Source organism: Cyprinus carpio, chromosome A14 (genome assembly GCF_018340385.1).
Source record: "Cyprinus carpio isolate SPL01 chromosome A14, ASM1834038v1, whole genome shotgun sequence".
In the NCBI taxonomy this organism is placed as follows: Eukaryota; Metazoa; Chordata; class Actinopteri; order Cypriniformes; family Cyprinidae; genus Cyprinus; species Cyprinus carpio.
This window is the reverse complement of record NC_056585.1, coordinates 11,179,468-11,192,219: the sequence shown is the minus strand read 5'-3', so window position 1 is coordinate 11,192,219 and position 12,752 is coordinate 11,179,468. Positions and strand designations below refer to the sequence as shown.

General features: G+C 32.3%; 2 protein-coding genes across 2 annotated transcripts in view; both read left to right on the top strand.

Annotated features, from left to right (window-relative positions):
- LOC122133921 (SH2 domain-containing protein 4A-like) overlaps positions 1 to 12,752 on the top strand; it is a 956,524-nt gene that overhangs the window by 826,809 nt on the left and 116,963 nt on the right. The window lies entirely within an intron of this gene.
- On the top strand, positions 3,660 to 6,907 carry LOC109077161 (Golgi-associated plant pathogenesis-related protein 1-like). Its single transcript, XM_019092772.2, has 5 exons — positions 3,660 to 3,784; positions 3,904 to 3,925; positions 4,765 to 4,974; positions 6,371 to 6,448; positions 6,588 to 6,907. The coding sequence occupies exons 2-5, from the start codon at positions 3,919 to 3,921 to the stop codon at positions 6,743 to 6,745; spliced, it is 453 nt and encodes a 150-aa protein (XP_018948317.1). The 5' UTR covers positions 3,660 to 3,784; positions 3,904 to 3,918; the 3' UTR covers positions 6,746 to 6,907.

Genomic DNA, 12,752 nt, shown 5'->3' with positions numbered 1-12,752 from the left:
TTGATTTGCATCCAACTCGAATGGCACCTGCATGAACCACTGTATCCTCTTACGCCTGCCCATGTTCACAGGAATACATTCCTGTTCGTTAAAGGGCATGAGCTATAGATTGGCGCCAGGTAAGTCAGATATCCGAAAACTAGAAATACTTGCAGTTACATCTCATTTCAGAATGTGTTGTTTTTAATCTTACAAATGTAAACTTGGAAGAAATACCAGCTTATACTTCATGACTGTTAAGAGAACTGATCAGAAAAAATAAAATAAAAATAATAATAATAATATTTATCGCATGTGGGGGAAAAAAAAATCATAAAACACAAATAAATGCAGTGAGTTTTTACATGGTCAGATTTTCAGACTGATGCATATACTGTAGAAATGCATCAGTGGAACATGTATCACAAGAGACAATATGAGATGACCTTTTTTTTTTCACTGGAGAAAACAATATAATGACTACAGGACTCATTTGAAGCTAATTTTTTTTTATTACAAATGTGCAGCTTTTCACCTAAAAATAATTTAATTGATGAACTTGAGTAATATTGATAATTGTTAATCATCTGCCAGCTGTTTGGACTCTCATTCTGAAGGCACTTATTCACTGCAGAGGATCCACTGGTGTAATGATGTAATGCTACTGTACATTTCTCCAAATCTGTTCTGATGAAGAAACAAACTCATTTACATCTTGGATGGCCTGAGGGCGAGAACATTTTTAGCTTTTTATTATTATTATTAAAATGATTATAATTGGGTTAACTATTCCTTCAATGCAAACACATGTCTCTTACAGTTTCCACAATACTATGTACTCAGATCTAACTCTGAACACAGAAGGAGGAGATTATGACAAAAAATATGTTACAGAGAACCCTTTTGGATCAGGCAGTAATGTACAGTAATGCACTCTGACCCTGAAGGAATGGTAAAACACATTAAACTTGGTAAATGGTCAAATGACACCAGTGGTCATCAAACAAAACTGTAAAGGATGAGAATTTACAACCAATACGTTGCACATTTCATCAGTAAAATGGTTTGTTTAGCTCGTTTTTGTCTATGGGGGCTTCCGTTCCACCATCTGCAGATAAAAAAGGCACCGTGTTATTTGACAGTTCTCAAATAACACACCTTACCTCGAGCTCCTGCACTGTAATCAGAGAGCATTCTGGTCATTGCTTAGGATGTTGGTTGTTTCAAAAAACAAAGTTACAGTGTTCTTTATCACACGAAGCCATCTGTTTTCCAGTGTATCAGGCCACAGTACACACCAAAACATGTTACTGAGTATTTTAGGCAGCAATAATTTGCACGCATTGGGGTTTCTTTCATTGCATGTTAGTAGAAGCAAATACTCAAACAAAAACATTCATCTTGAATTGTTTACACTCTCTAATTATAAAAGGAATGGTTCGCCCAAAAATAAAGATTACTCACCCTAAGGCCATCCAAGTTGTAGATGAAAGATGTTTTTAAGTCCTCTATCCATAATATTGCTTTCTCCTGTGAAAAAAAAATTGTCTGAATCAGGAGAGAAATATGCATACTGTACATCAAAAAGTTTTTACAAGCAAAAACAGCTCTTAACAAATATATGGGTGCATTTGGATGTGAGAGATTAACAGGGGATGGACTTTTTCACTGAAGAAAGTGTTATTATGGATTATGGACTCATATTTTGTCCAGAAGCGATGGTTTAAAGTTTAAACATCTTAATGATGGAGTGTTTATTTCAAACACACAGATTTTCGCTTCACAGGATACTGATGGACTGGAGTTGTGTGGATTACTTGCGGATTACTGTGATGTTTTTAATCAGCTGTTTGGACTCTCATTCCGATGGCACCCATTCACTGCAGAGCATTCATCTTGGATGACCTGAGGGTTAGTACGTTTCAATAAATTTTAATTTTTGGGGGAACTATTCCTTTAATAAGGAATGATTATTATTCTAGCATATTGCATTAACAATTAAAGAATTATTATACACTAACCTGAAATGGATCACATGGAAACACCTTGTGTATCTCCTCAACAGTAAAATATTGTACAAAACATTGTAATTGAATATATAACTACATAATTGATATAATCATGTTTTGTTTATTGTTCAGATTGTATTTTTTATTTTTTTTTTATCTATAATTTTGATATGTTTCTGCAGTTCACCTCTGGTCAAGCTCGTTTACTAATCTAAATTATTTAATACCATTGTGTGGCATGAATATCGTTGGCTTAATGACAAATTGTTGGCGATGCACCTCATTTGTACAACAGCATTTGCTAAATAAATAAATGTTACATATGAATATTATAGTTGTTGAGTTTTGCACTCAAAGTGCTGACATCTGTGTGTGCCTGACTGACAATTCAAATTCAAAGACACTCATGCAGCTCATGATCTTATACTGATTAGTAACAGCTTACACAAAAACAGCTCACCCATGTGTCTGCAAACCAGTGTGTCTATTTGCCTTTTCATTCAGTGTTCCATGGAAGGAAGTTAACTGTGTTTGTAAGATGAGGGTACATTGTGTTTGTTCTAGGTGTTTGTTTCATACAAAATACATACTTCCATTCAATACCCAATCCCTACTTGAACATCAATATCAAAGTCTATGCCAAAAAAAAAAAAAAAAAAAAAATTAAAAGTACTTTCCTCACAAGTCCCAGACAGAAATTATTCATCTGCCACGTAATGGGTTTGTTTCTTTTGAGCTTTTGCCTGTTTTACTAGTTAATGGGAGCAACTTGTAAAGCCACCTACGTGACTAGAATGCCTTTTATTTACCAGCTATTATTTAACAGGCAATTAACTGCAGAGGAATGTGATTTTAAAACCTATGAGCTTAAAACCCAAATACTAAAACAAAAAAAAATGACTAAAACTCAAATCAAAATCTTACACAAATGAAAAGATACAACACAATACATCAATAAGGAACAACCTAACAAAAAGAATAAATCAAAAAACAAAAAAAACACAAAAATTACATAAAAAAATAAAAACATTAAAAAAAAAAAGCTAAACAGGTGAACCTTTGTGTAATATTTCACCTCAAAATCAAATAAAAGTATACTTAAATGATTATGCTTAATGAAAGAAAATGAAATAATTTTAGGACCGTTAGGGTTTCTTTTTGCATTGTTATTCATTTCATGAAAGTTAAGCACACCATGCAAAATCAAAACATTATAAAAATTAAAATTGAAACATATCCTGATCATGATAAAAACTTTTTTTGAAAGTGAAATAGTACAAATGTATTGTGCTTATAAGAAAGAGAATTATAACTGAAAATATTACAAATGAGAAGCATTAAGGCATTAACTACTAATAAAATAACTGTAGCTCAAACATTAGAGCATGGCACTAGTAATACTAAAGTTTTAGGTTAAATGCATAAATAAAATGTTTACCTTGAACTTTAAACAAAAGTGTCTGCCAAATGCATAAATGTAACACTTGCATTTGTGGTTTACGGGGACTCTCCATAGGTGTAATGGTTTTTATACTGTACAAACTGAATTTCTATGTGTTTCTTCCAGGAAATCAAACTGATGGACAATACTTTCGCTCCTGAACTAGTGGGACCAGTTTTTCCCCTCAGATTAAATGAAAAAGAAGCCAGATGGAGTTGAGGAATGTCAGTCTATGGAGGTGGAGGCGGAGGCAGAGATAACGGCAACAGTATATATACATCATCTGTGTGCAGAGCTTTAAACTACCAGCTGAAGCCAGAGTGGGTGAACAACATCCTTACAGCTCAAAGAAAAGGTGAAATGAAATGATGAAGCACCACATTTAGATTATTAAATGAAATTATTATATAATGAAAATGTTTATATTGTGAATATAATGTGAATATTAATAACAGTTATCTTTGTTCTTTACAGTTTACATTGGAAGCAATGGCAGGTGGGTCTTATGTACTTATGTGAAATATGCATTTCTGTATTAATTTTAAGCAGGAATTTTAATATTGAATGTTTTCCAAATTGTGATTTAATGCCAAAACAAAACTAAAGTGACTGGATAAATCTATAATCTGGATAGATCTTAGGGTTTAAAAGACACTTAATATTCAGTAATATTATCAGTTTTGATAACACTGACACTTTTGGATGACTTGAAACTGAGCTAGACAATGACACTATTGTCTTTTGTAGAGCTGCTTTATATACCTGAATTGAATTTGATTCATAAGTGATGAACTCTGCAACATCAACACTGTTCTGAATCAATTGAATTGAATCATTCAAAAACCAAAAAAACAATATCCTTCCTTATATATAACTTACCCTTGAACTAAACTAGTCTTATATTAATAATTTAACTAACCACTACACTATCAGACTAAAAAAATATCAACTCAAAAAATACTTAACTGACTTGAGCTGAATATGACCCTATTAGCTTCCTTAGAGCTGCTTTATATAGTTAAACTGAGTTTGCTTCACATCTAAAGAACTTTGTAACATTGACAGCTATTAAACTAAAGGGAATCAAAACTTTTACAGATTTACAGCTGAAATTGTGTGTATTTCTTTTATAATTGAAGAACTCTGCAACATTTTTATTTTCTTCTGTATTACTGTGAAGCAGCTGATACAATCTGTATTGTATAAAGCGCTGTAAGTGTGACTTGGTTTGACCTTCTGTAAATTTACTGAAAAGTTTGGGCACGTTTGCAACTTTATTTGTTTTCGAGTTTTAGTCTATGAATAAAGGGCAGGTGTTTGTATGATTCTCCACAGATGAAAGCTTTAAACAGGAATTCCTGGAGGTCCATAACCAGTACAGGAAGCAGCATCAAGCCCCAGAGCTGACGTACAGTGACGAGCTGTGCAGTGCCGCTCAAAAGTGGGCAGATCATATGCTGGGCGAAAAATCACTGGGCCACAGTGACACGAATGATGGGGAGAATGTGTTTTATTCCTTCAGCTCTGTCAAAAAGACACCCACAGGTAAAATCTGCAACTTAATAATTGTGCAAATTGATTAAAAGTGGGAAGATATAGAATCAGTGGGCTTCATTCACAAAATTTTTTTGTGGATTTTTAAATACTTGTATGCACTATATATATATATATATATATATATATATATATATAATATATATATATATATATATATATATATATTGTGCATATATATATATATATATATATAATATATATAGTGCATATAATTAGATAATGCATATATATATATATATATATATATATATATTATATTATATATATAATATATATATAAAAATGGAAAAAAACACACCTAATTCACAACATATTCTTATACACATTTGAATTTGTTCATAACCTTGTTCTAAATGTGTGAGAAATTCTAAAATTCTAAGGCTAGTTTTTTTATTTGCAACTACACCCACCAGCTCAATATATTTTCAGATGCCATTTATCCTCAATAAATATATGATGCTTTTTATGATTTCCAGATGCACTGTATCCTCAAGCACTGTATCTACACAAGGCTATTTTAGAAAGATTTTAAAATAATAATAATAAATGTATTAATAGAAAACAGTGATGTGTGATAGAGATTGTGTATTTGTGTTTTTTTTTCAGAATGGTATTTTGATAAGTAAAGAACAACATATTATTCAGTTACTTATTTTACTAGATAGTATCATATAGATAAAAAGAAGTGGGCTCTTTGCTTTGGCATACAAATACTTTGGCAACTAATAATAATAATAATAATGATAATAATAATAAAGATCCTCGAGCAATGCCAACTATGCCATGTACAAAACTGGTTCAAACACAGATTATAAAGCTCTCTTTAGCAGATAGCCTAATTACGCATATCTGTCTTGTCATAGAATTATCTCAGATCGAGCTATAGTGCTTTCTTACTCTTTCACTGTATATGATGAAATATATATTAATATATTTAGATTGTATTCAGAAATATAAGGTCACCAAAGTATGTGATGTAATCATTTTCAATAGTTACATTTTCCGGTAAATTTAAACATTTTTGTATAAACAAGTTATTAGTAAATCATGATTCGTTTGTACCAATGTAAATACAGAAGTTTATGCACAAATTACTGTCACTAGTGGTATGAGACCCATATAAACAGAGATTTTACTATAGTCCTAAAAATGTGATATTAATGTGAAGTAGCATATATAATATATATATATATATAGATATATTAATATATATATATATATTCCTACATTTTCCGGTAAATGTAAAATTTTAGGACGAAAGTTATTAGTAAAGTACAATAAAGGATGCAGCAAACAGCTCATAAAACTAAAAAAATTACTAACAATTGTGGATGCAGCAATAAGCGCATCACACTGAAAATATTTCTTGTTTTGTATATTTTAGGAAAGGAGGCTGTAGACAGTTGGTACAGTGAGATCAAGGATTACAACTTTACCACACCAGGACATCAGCCCCAAACAGGTAATGATCATTTTGGGAATAAATTGTTTAATTTGAATATATGACATAACAAAGATGTTATAAATTGACATTTCTTATTATTGGCTTACTCTAATTCAGTCTAGTTTTATATATAAATATATATTTTATATATTTGCAGGGCATTTCACTCAAGTTGTGTGGAAATCATCCACAGAGCTCGGAGTAGGTCTGGCTACTGATGGAAACACAGTTTTTGTCGTTGGTCAGTATAGACCTGCTGGAAATATAACCAACGCTGGTTACTATGAGAAAAATGTTCTACCTAAAACTGAATAAGGATTGTTTTTTTTCCTAACTGGATTTGTCTATTGCTAACATTTATGATTTAGCAGATGCTTTTTATTCAAAGTGACTTACGTCACCATAACCAGTTTAAATTTAATACATTGTGATCAAATCCTGTGTGTGTTAATAAAGTAATGGATCTTTGCATCATAAGCAAATGTGCATTTATTTAGACAAAAATTGACATTATGACTGAACATTATTAGCACAAAACACTGAAACTGCCAAACAAATACCAAAAGAAGTAGCAGCCCCTCCTGTGCATGTGAATTGTAAGATACACATTTCTAAGGTTTCTAAATTATCAACATAATTAAGACAATTTACTTATTTTACTTTATTAGCAATAACACTTACACTTACTGACAAACACGTACTGGACTGAAGCAATTTAGGATTACTCGAATATCCAGATGTCTTTTTTTTTTTTTTTTTGGAACAATCATGCTCCATTGTGACTGAGTATAAAATATGATCACCAGGCTTTTGAAGAATCAAACATCATTGTATTGGGTTGTATTGGGTTGCATTATATGCTTTGAAAACCAAGCACTAAGACATTATTGGGACATATAGAGTGACTACTGATATTTACAGTAGGCCTATATGCATTTTATACGTAGATGCATTTTACACACAGTCTATTCTACCACCTGATGTATCAAATGCGATGGGGTGAATTCTTTTTGTAAAACATATAAATTGATAGGCCTACGTTTGTTTTTTTTATGTTTATTTATTTATTTATTTGTTTATTTATTTATTTATTTTTAAACACATGATTTATTAACACATATTCAATGGCGTATTTAACAAACCCTAAAAACATACAGTCTAAGCTATGAATAAATTTCATCAGTTCACTCAATTCACATGTAAAATTCAAAACAACTGATAGAACATGTTGTGGTGACATTAAATTAGATGAAAACTGAATATCAGAATATTCAGAAGTCAGAATATTGATGAAAACAAACTCTACAACATTAAAAAATATGACAAGCAACAACAAATAGGCTAACAAAAATGTAATAAGAGAATCAGTAACATATGTAAAAACTTTTCTATTTTCTCTAAACGCTTTAAATTAACTTTAATTGACTCCAAATTTTAAAGCTTATATTTTGCATCAACATTTTGCTCATCTTATCCTTTCGTCACTCCACAGACTGAACTTTATGCCTTGCCTTTCTTTCTTATATCTCTGACTCGAATTTCCTGACTGAGAGTCATTTCTGTTTTCTTAAAAAAGTAGACTATTAACTACGTGTCAACATGTTTTATTGTTTGCATTTTTTCCGTTAACTGTAGTATCGAATAAAACAGGAACGGTCACACTATTTGTTTACATTTAGTGATCAACCTTAACATTCACAAATAAAAAACTCATGTAAAAGGTTTTTTTTTTTTTTTTTTTATCTTTGAACATAACGCAGTCCTCTTTAATGTGTGGCCACATTGCATCTACCAGAATTATTTTATCATTTTGAGAAATAGTGTCCCTTTATTTAAAGGCCATTGTTATGCTGTAAGTGTAAATTTATTGAGCACGGTACAATCAAGTTTAAACGGCCCACTTTACCTGAACGCACCCTTCTCGCAGCCGCTCCCGACCTGCTCTCGGTTCGATTCTTGGACGTTCACATAAGGTTCTCACGGTTTCTAGCAATAACAAGTTGTCAAGTTGTGATCGCTAGAGGGAGCCAGAGACCTACATTTTAGTGAAGTGCGCGTGCACCATAAAGTACAAGTTTTTTTTTTTTTTTATTAGTCACGTACAAACAACATGGCATCATCTTTGAATTAGAACGTACAGAACACGCCCATGAAAGAAAAAAAATACAACAGGAATAATAATAATAATATAATGAAAACAACAACAACAATAACAATAACAAAAAGGACAAAAAAATAAATAAACCAGTTTAAAGGGCTAGGGTTTTCTATAATTAAAAAAAAAAAAAAAAAAAAAAGATTTTAGATAGAAAGCATTTTAGAAATAAATTCATTATGAAAACATTGGTTTCACTTTCAAGTAGGCTACTGTAGGCTAGACAATGTATATATTGTATATATACAATTTCCCCAGCATAAAGATGTCGTTAACCAGATGTCGTTATCACAAGGCCATAGATTACGTCATTTACGGTGAAAAATAAAACAGATACACATACCATTTCCCAGGAATTTTACAGTCTCAGTTGCCCTGTTCAGAGGTCGATTTGAGGGTTGATAACATCTGGGATTTTTGCATAACTGACGAAAACATTAACACCCAGAACTAGTAGTGCAACGCGTGGAGTTCAACAAATAACTGATTATTACGTAAAAAGGTGCTCGTGTTACTTTGGAAAGTAAAGAAAATGAAGTGAGTTTAGGGGACACTGGGGATGATAGTAACACTGTTTGTTTGAGGGTCAGTAACTTAGTGGTTGTTCATGCTAGACCTCTTAAACTTTAATTGTAGCCACATTTGTCTACTACGAATGAAACTCACTTTAACTTGTACACAATCACAGATTATGTGAGTTAATGTCAAATACATTGTTCCGTTGTTACAACCTACCCCACTACTGGGGTGAGTTGTAACAATAAGAGGTCATTTGGTGAAACAATATCCACACTAACAAAAATAAACAATATAAATATTAAAGAACAAAAAAAAAACAAAATAAACTAACAAAAATATTCTGGAACTTTAAACTCAAGACTATAACAAATTGCTGTGTGTGTGTGTGTGTGTGTGTGTGTGTGTGTGTGTGTGTGTGTGTGTGTGTGTGTGTGTTAGCAGGGGCGATTCTAGGATTTTGATTTTAGGGGGGGTAAAGGGTATGATTAAAAAAATATTATTTGACTATTAGGGTAGGGTGGTATGCTACTAACCTTACTGCAATCCACTATTCCATTGTATTCCCTGTATTTCATATATGGGAGTAGGAGTACTGACTGAGCCATATACAACACTGTAATAAAAAAAATAATTATTGGATGTGACAACTAGTAAATAGGGAATGTTGATTTTTTTTTTTTTTTTTACAATGAAGACCTCTTGATTCATTCACTATACAAACACACGCACACATGTTTCCAGTACAAACACAACATTTTACTGTTTGCATTTCTATGCTCACATACAAACCTCAGATAGGAATTTTTCTGACAAAATTAAATAACATTTTAACCAGAAAATAACATAAAAGCCATAAACTTTGATTATCCATATCAGCAATATAAACAACACAGGTATGAGGCTGGACAATGGATTAAGTGGGGGCTGTGGTTAACTATCAGAAGTAATGGAAAAACAAGCCAAAATGAAGAAGCAGCCGGTGAGAAGCAGCAGTCTTGCAGCCCAGTTACTGGACTTTCATTGGGAGCATCAACCTGTGTCTTTTAACTAACCAGCTAATATTCATTAAGAATATAGACAAACCATGTATTAATGTAATTGTCTATTGGCAATATGATTAATCTGTTCTATATTTATTTCTATTTATTAAAAATAACAACATGAATTATTTGCCACTTCTATAAATCAAGTACAAATCTAGTATAAATAGTATAAATCAAGAAAATCAAAAATCCCTTTACTCTACGCTTACTCTAATTTATGTATCATGACACTCCTCCTGATTCATTATCACTTAATACAAAACTATATTTAATAATACAAAACAAAATAACTCCACATTCTCTCTCTGGGCCATCTAGTGCTTTCAGACAATGATGTGTGTCATTCATGTGCATGCCTGCATAATGTAATGTCAAAATACATTATAATATGTCTGTAATTGTAAAAAGTAAATTAAAATAAATCATGATCGTTTTCCTGAATCTAAAGTATGTTTTCATGGGTGTTAATCACTTCATTTTGTAGGAATAAAAAACAACTATCACACAAGGGCTGAAGGTGAACGCAGCGAAACGTATTGGTATTGGATGAGAAACCGAGCCGTCCCGTGTGCTCCCAATGCTCCAGTAACATTACATTATGTAAACTGCAATGCATTTATGACAAAGAACTGCACCGATGCAGATGTAATATCATAGCATTAGCAATCTATCAATAAATGCACGCACACACGACACACACCCTTGTGCTCTCTGATGTTCGCTCTGCTCGGCGCCCCTGCAGATTGAAAAATGCGCTAAATCCAAGCAGACTCAGATAGTTTCAAATGAGTTTTTTTAAAGGGGACTGAAGCGATCAAAAATTTATTAATCAAATATTTTTTTGGCTGAAGCCCCCCTAAAAAGGGCCTAGTGACGCCCCTGTTTGTTAGAAATTTCATCTTAACACTATATCAAATGTGTGTGTGTGTGTGTGTGTGTGTGTGTGTGTGTAGTGTATTTCCTTTGGAACTTTAAACTAAAAACTATAACAAATTTCTTTTATAGTCAATGTGTGTCTGCATAGTATAGTATATTCGTTAGAACCTTAGTATAGTATATTCATTAGAACTTTACTTAACACTAACATTTCTGTGTGTGTCAACTTGGGTGTGTGTATGTGTGTGTTGGAACTTGAAACTTAATATAACAAATTTCTGTGTGTGTCAGTGTCTGTGTGTATGTGTAGTGTATCTCTTATGGGACTTTAAACTTAACACTATAACTGTGCTGTGTGTGTCATTGTGAGTGTGTGTATAGTGTATATCTCATAAGGGTTCAGTCAGTCTCACAGCCTCTGGGGTGCAGGCTTCGTGGGCCCAGAACTGACAAGAAACACTCTTGACTCCCACTTCTTTTGACCTATTTCCAAAGTGTTCCATGCACACAATGCAGAAATTCTCATCATTAGATGAATCAGAACACTCTTGGTCATTGGACTTGGGCTTTTTGCTTGTTTTTTTTTTCTTTTTTTCTTCCTTTGTCTCTTCCCAGACACCAATTACTTTTTTGCCCTTTTTTCCGGTGTTCCTAACATTTTTAATGAACTGTTACAACTATCCCCACCCCAAGCAGCCATTACATAGCTAACTCTTTTAGCATGTGGGTTTGAAGCTAGCATTAATGTCTAGCATCAAATTAAACTAGAAAAATGGCTACTTAAGATTATGTAAGTAATTTTTTATTTTATTTTTTTATCTTCATTACAATGAATGCCGGGCAAAAAAATAATCTTGAAAAAAAAAAATCTTCCCTGAAAATTACTTTTTTTGGAGATAAAATTCACAGTCTTGCTCACATACACATGACACTTCTCCTGTTAGCTCAAAAATGGAGATGGGAGTGTATGATATGGATGACATCACCATAGGTTGTTTCTGATTGGTCAAACTGACAGTGTTACAACACTCTCATATAGTTAAAATGAAAACCAATATCTGACAATGGGCTCAATAAAATCATCTTAATTAAAAGAAAAACGTTTTCATACTTCATTGACAGACATTAAGCAATTTTTCACTTAAGTTTGTTAACTGTTTTAAATACATCATTATTTAAGGATGTTTAGACGATTATAATGGAAAACAAGACAAAAACACCAAGTGCGAATTAAGACTTTTTAAGACCCTCAGTTTTATTTTAAAGTTAAAGAAAAGTTTATATGCCTATGATCAAATGCATTGTGTAATCAAATGATCTGAATCTTTTAAAATAAATGCGGTCATTTGGGAATGTTAGAACTGATAATGTTTTTAAATTAGTGTTGTTCTCTACAGAGTTTTTTTTTATTTTTTTCATTCCAGCAATACCTGTTCTGTAGGTCCTGTTTTGCATAATGCTGAAACATTTAAAGATTTTTTTTTAAATGCCTCACATGACAGTACTCAGTCATTAATAGCTTGTTTTGAATATGGCTGTTACTGGCAGCAGTGTTTCAAAAGTCAGCAGCATTTCAGAGGAATGCCTCTCTGGCATTTACTCAACATTTTTGTCCATCTCATTGAAGGGAATCAATAAGAGGACATTACAGGTGCTGAGATACCAATGTCAGGAGTCATGCTCTAATTACTGTCATTGTCGCTATTGTTGAGTGCAGTGCACCATTGAC

Excerpts from the sequence above, each read along its gene's own strand:
- LOC109077161 (XM_019092772.2), top strand. Across the intron at positions 4,975-6,370 it reads TGTCAAAAAGACACCCACAG|GAAAGGAGGCTGTAGACAGT; the intron begins GTAAAATCTGCA and ends TGTATATTTTAG. Across the intron at positions 6,449-6,587 it reads AGGACATCAGCCCCAAACAG|GGCATTTCACTCAAGTTGTG; the intron begins GTAATGATCATT and ends ATATATTTGCAG.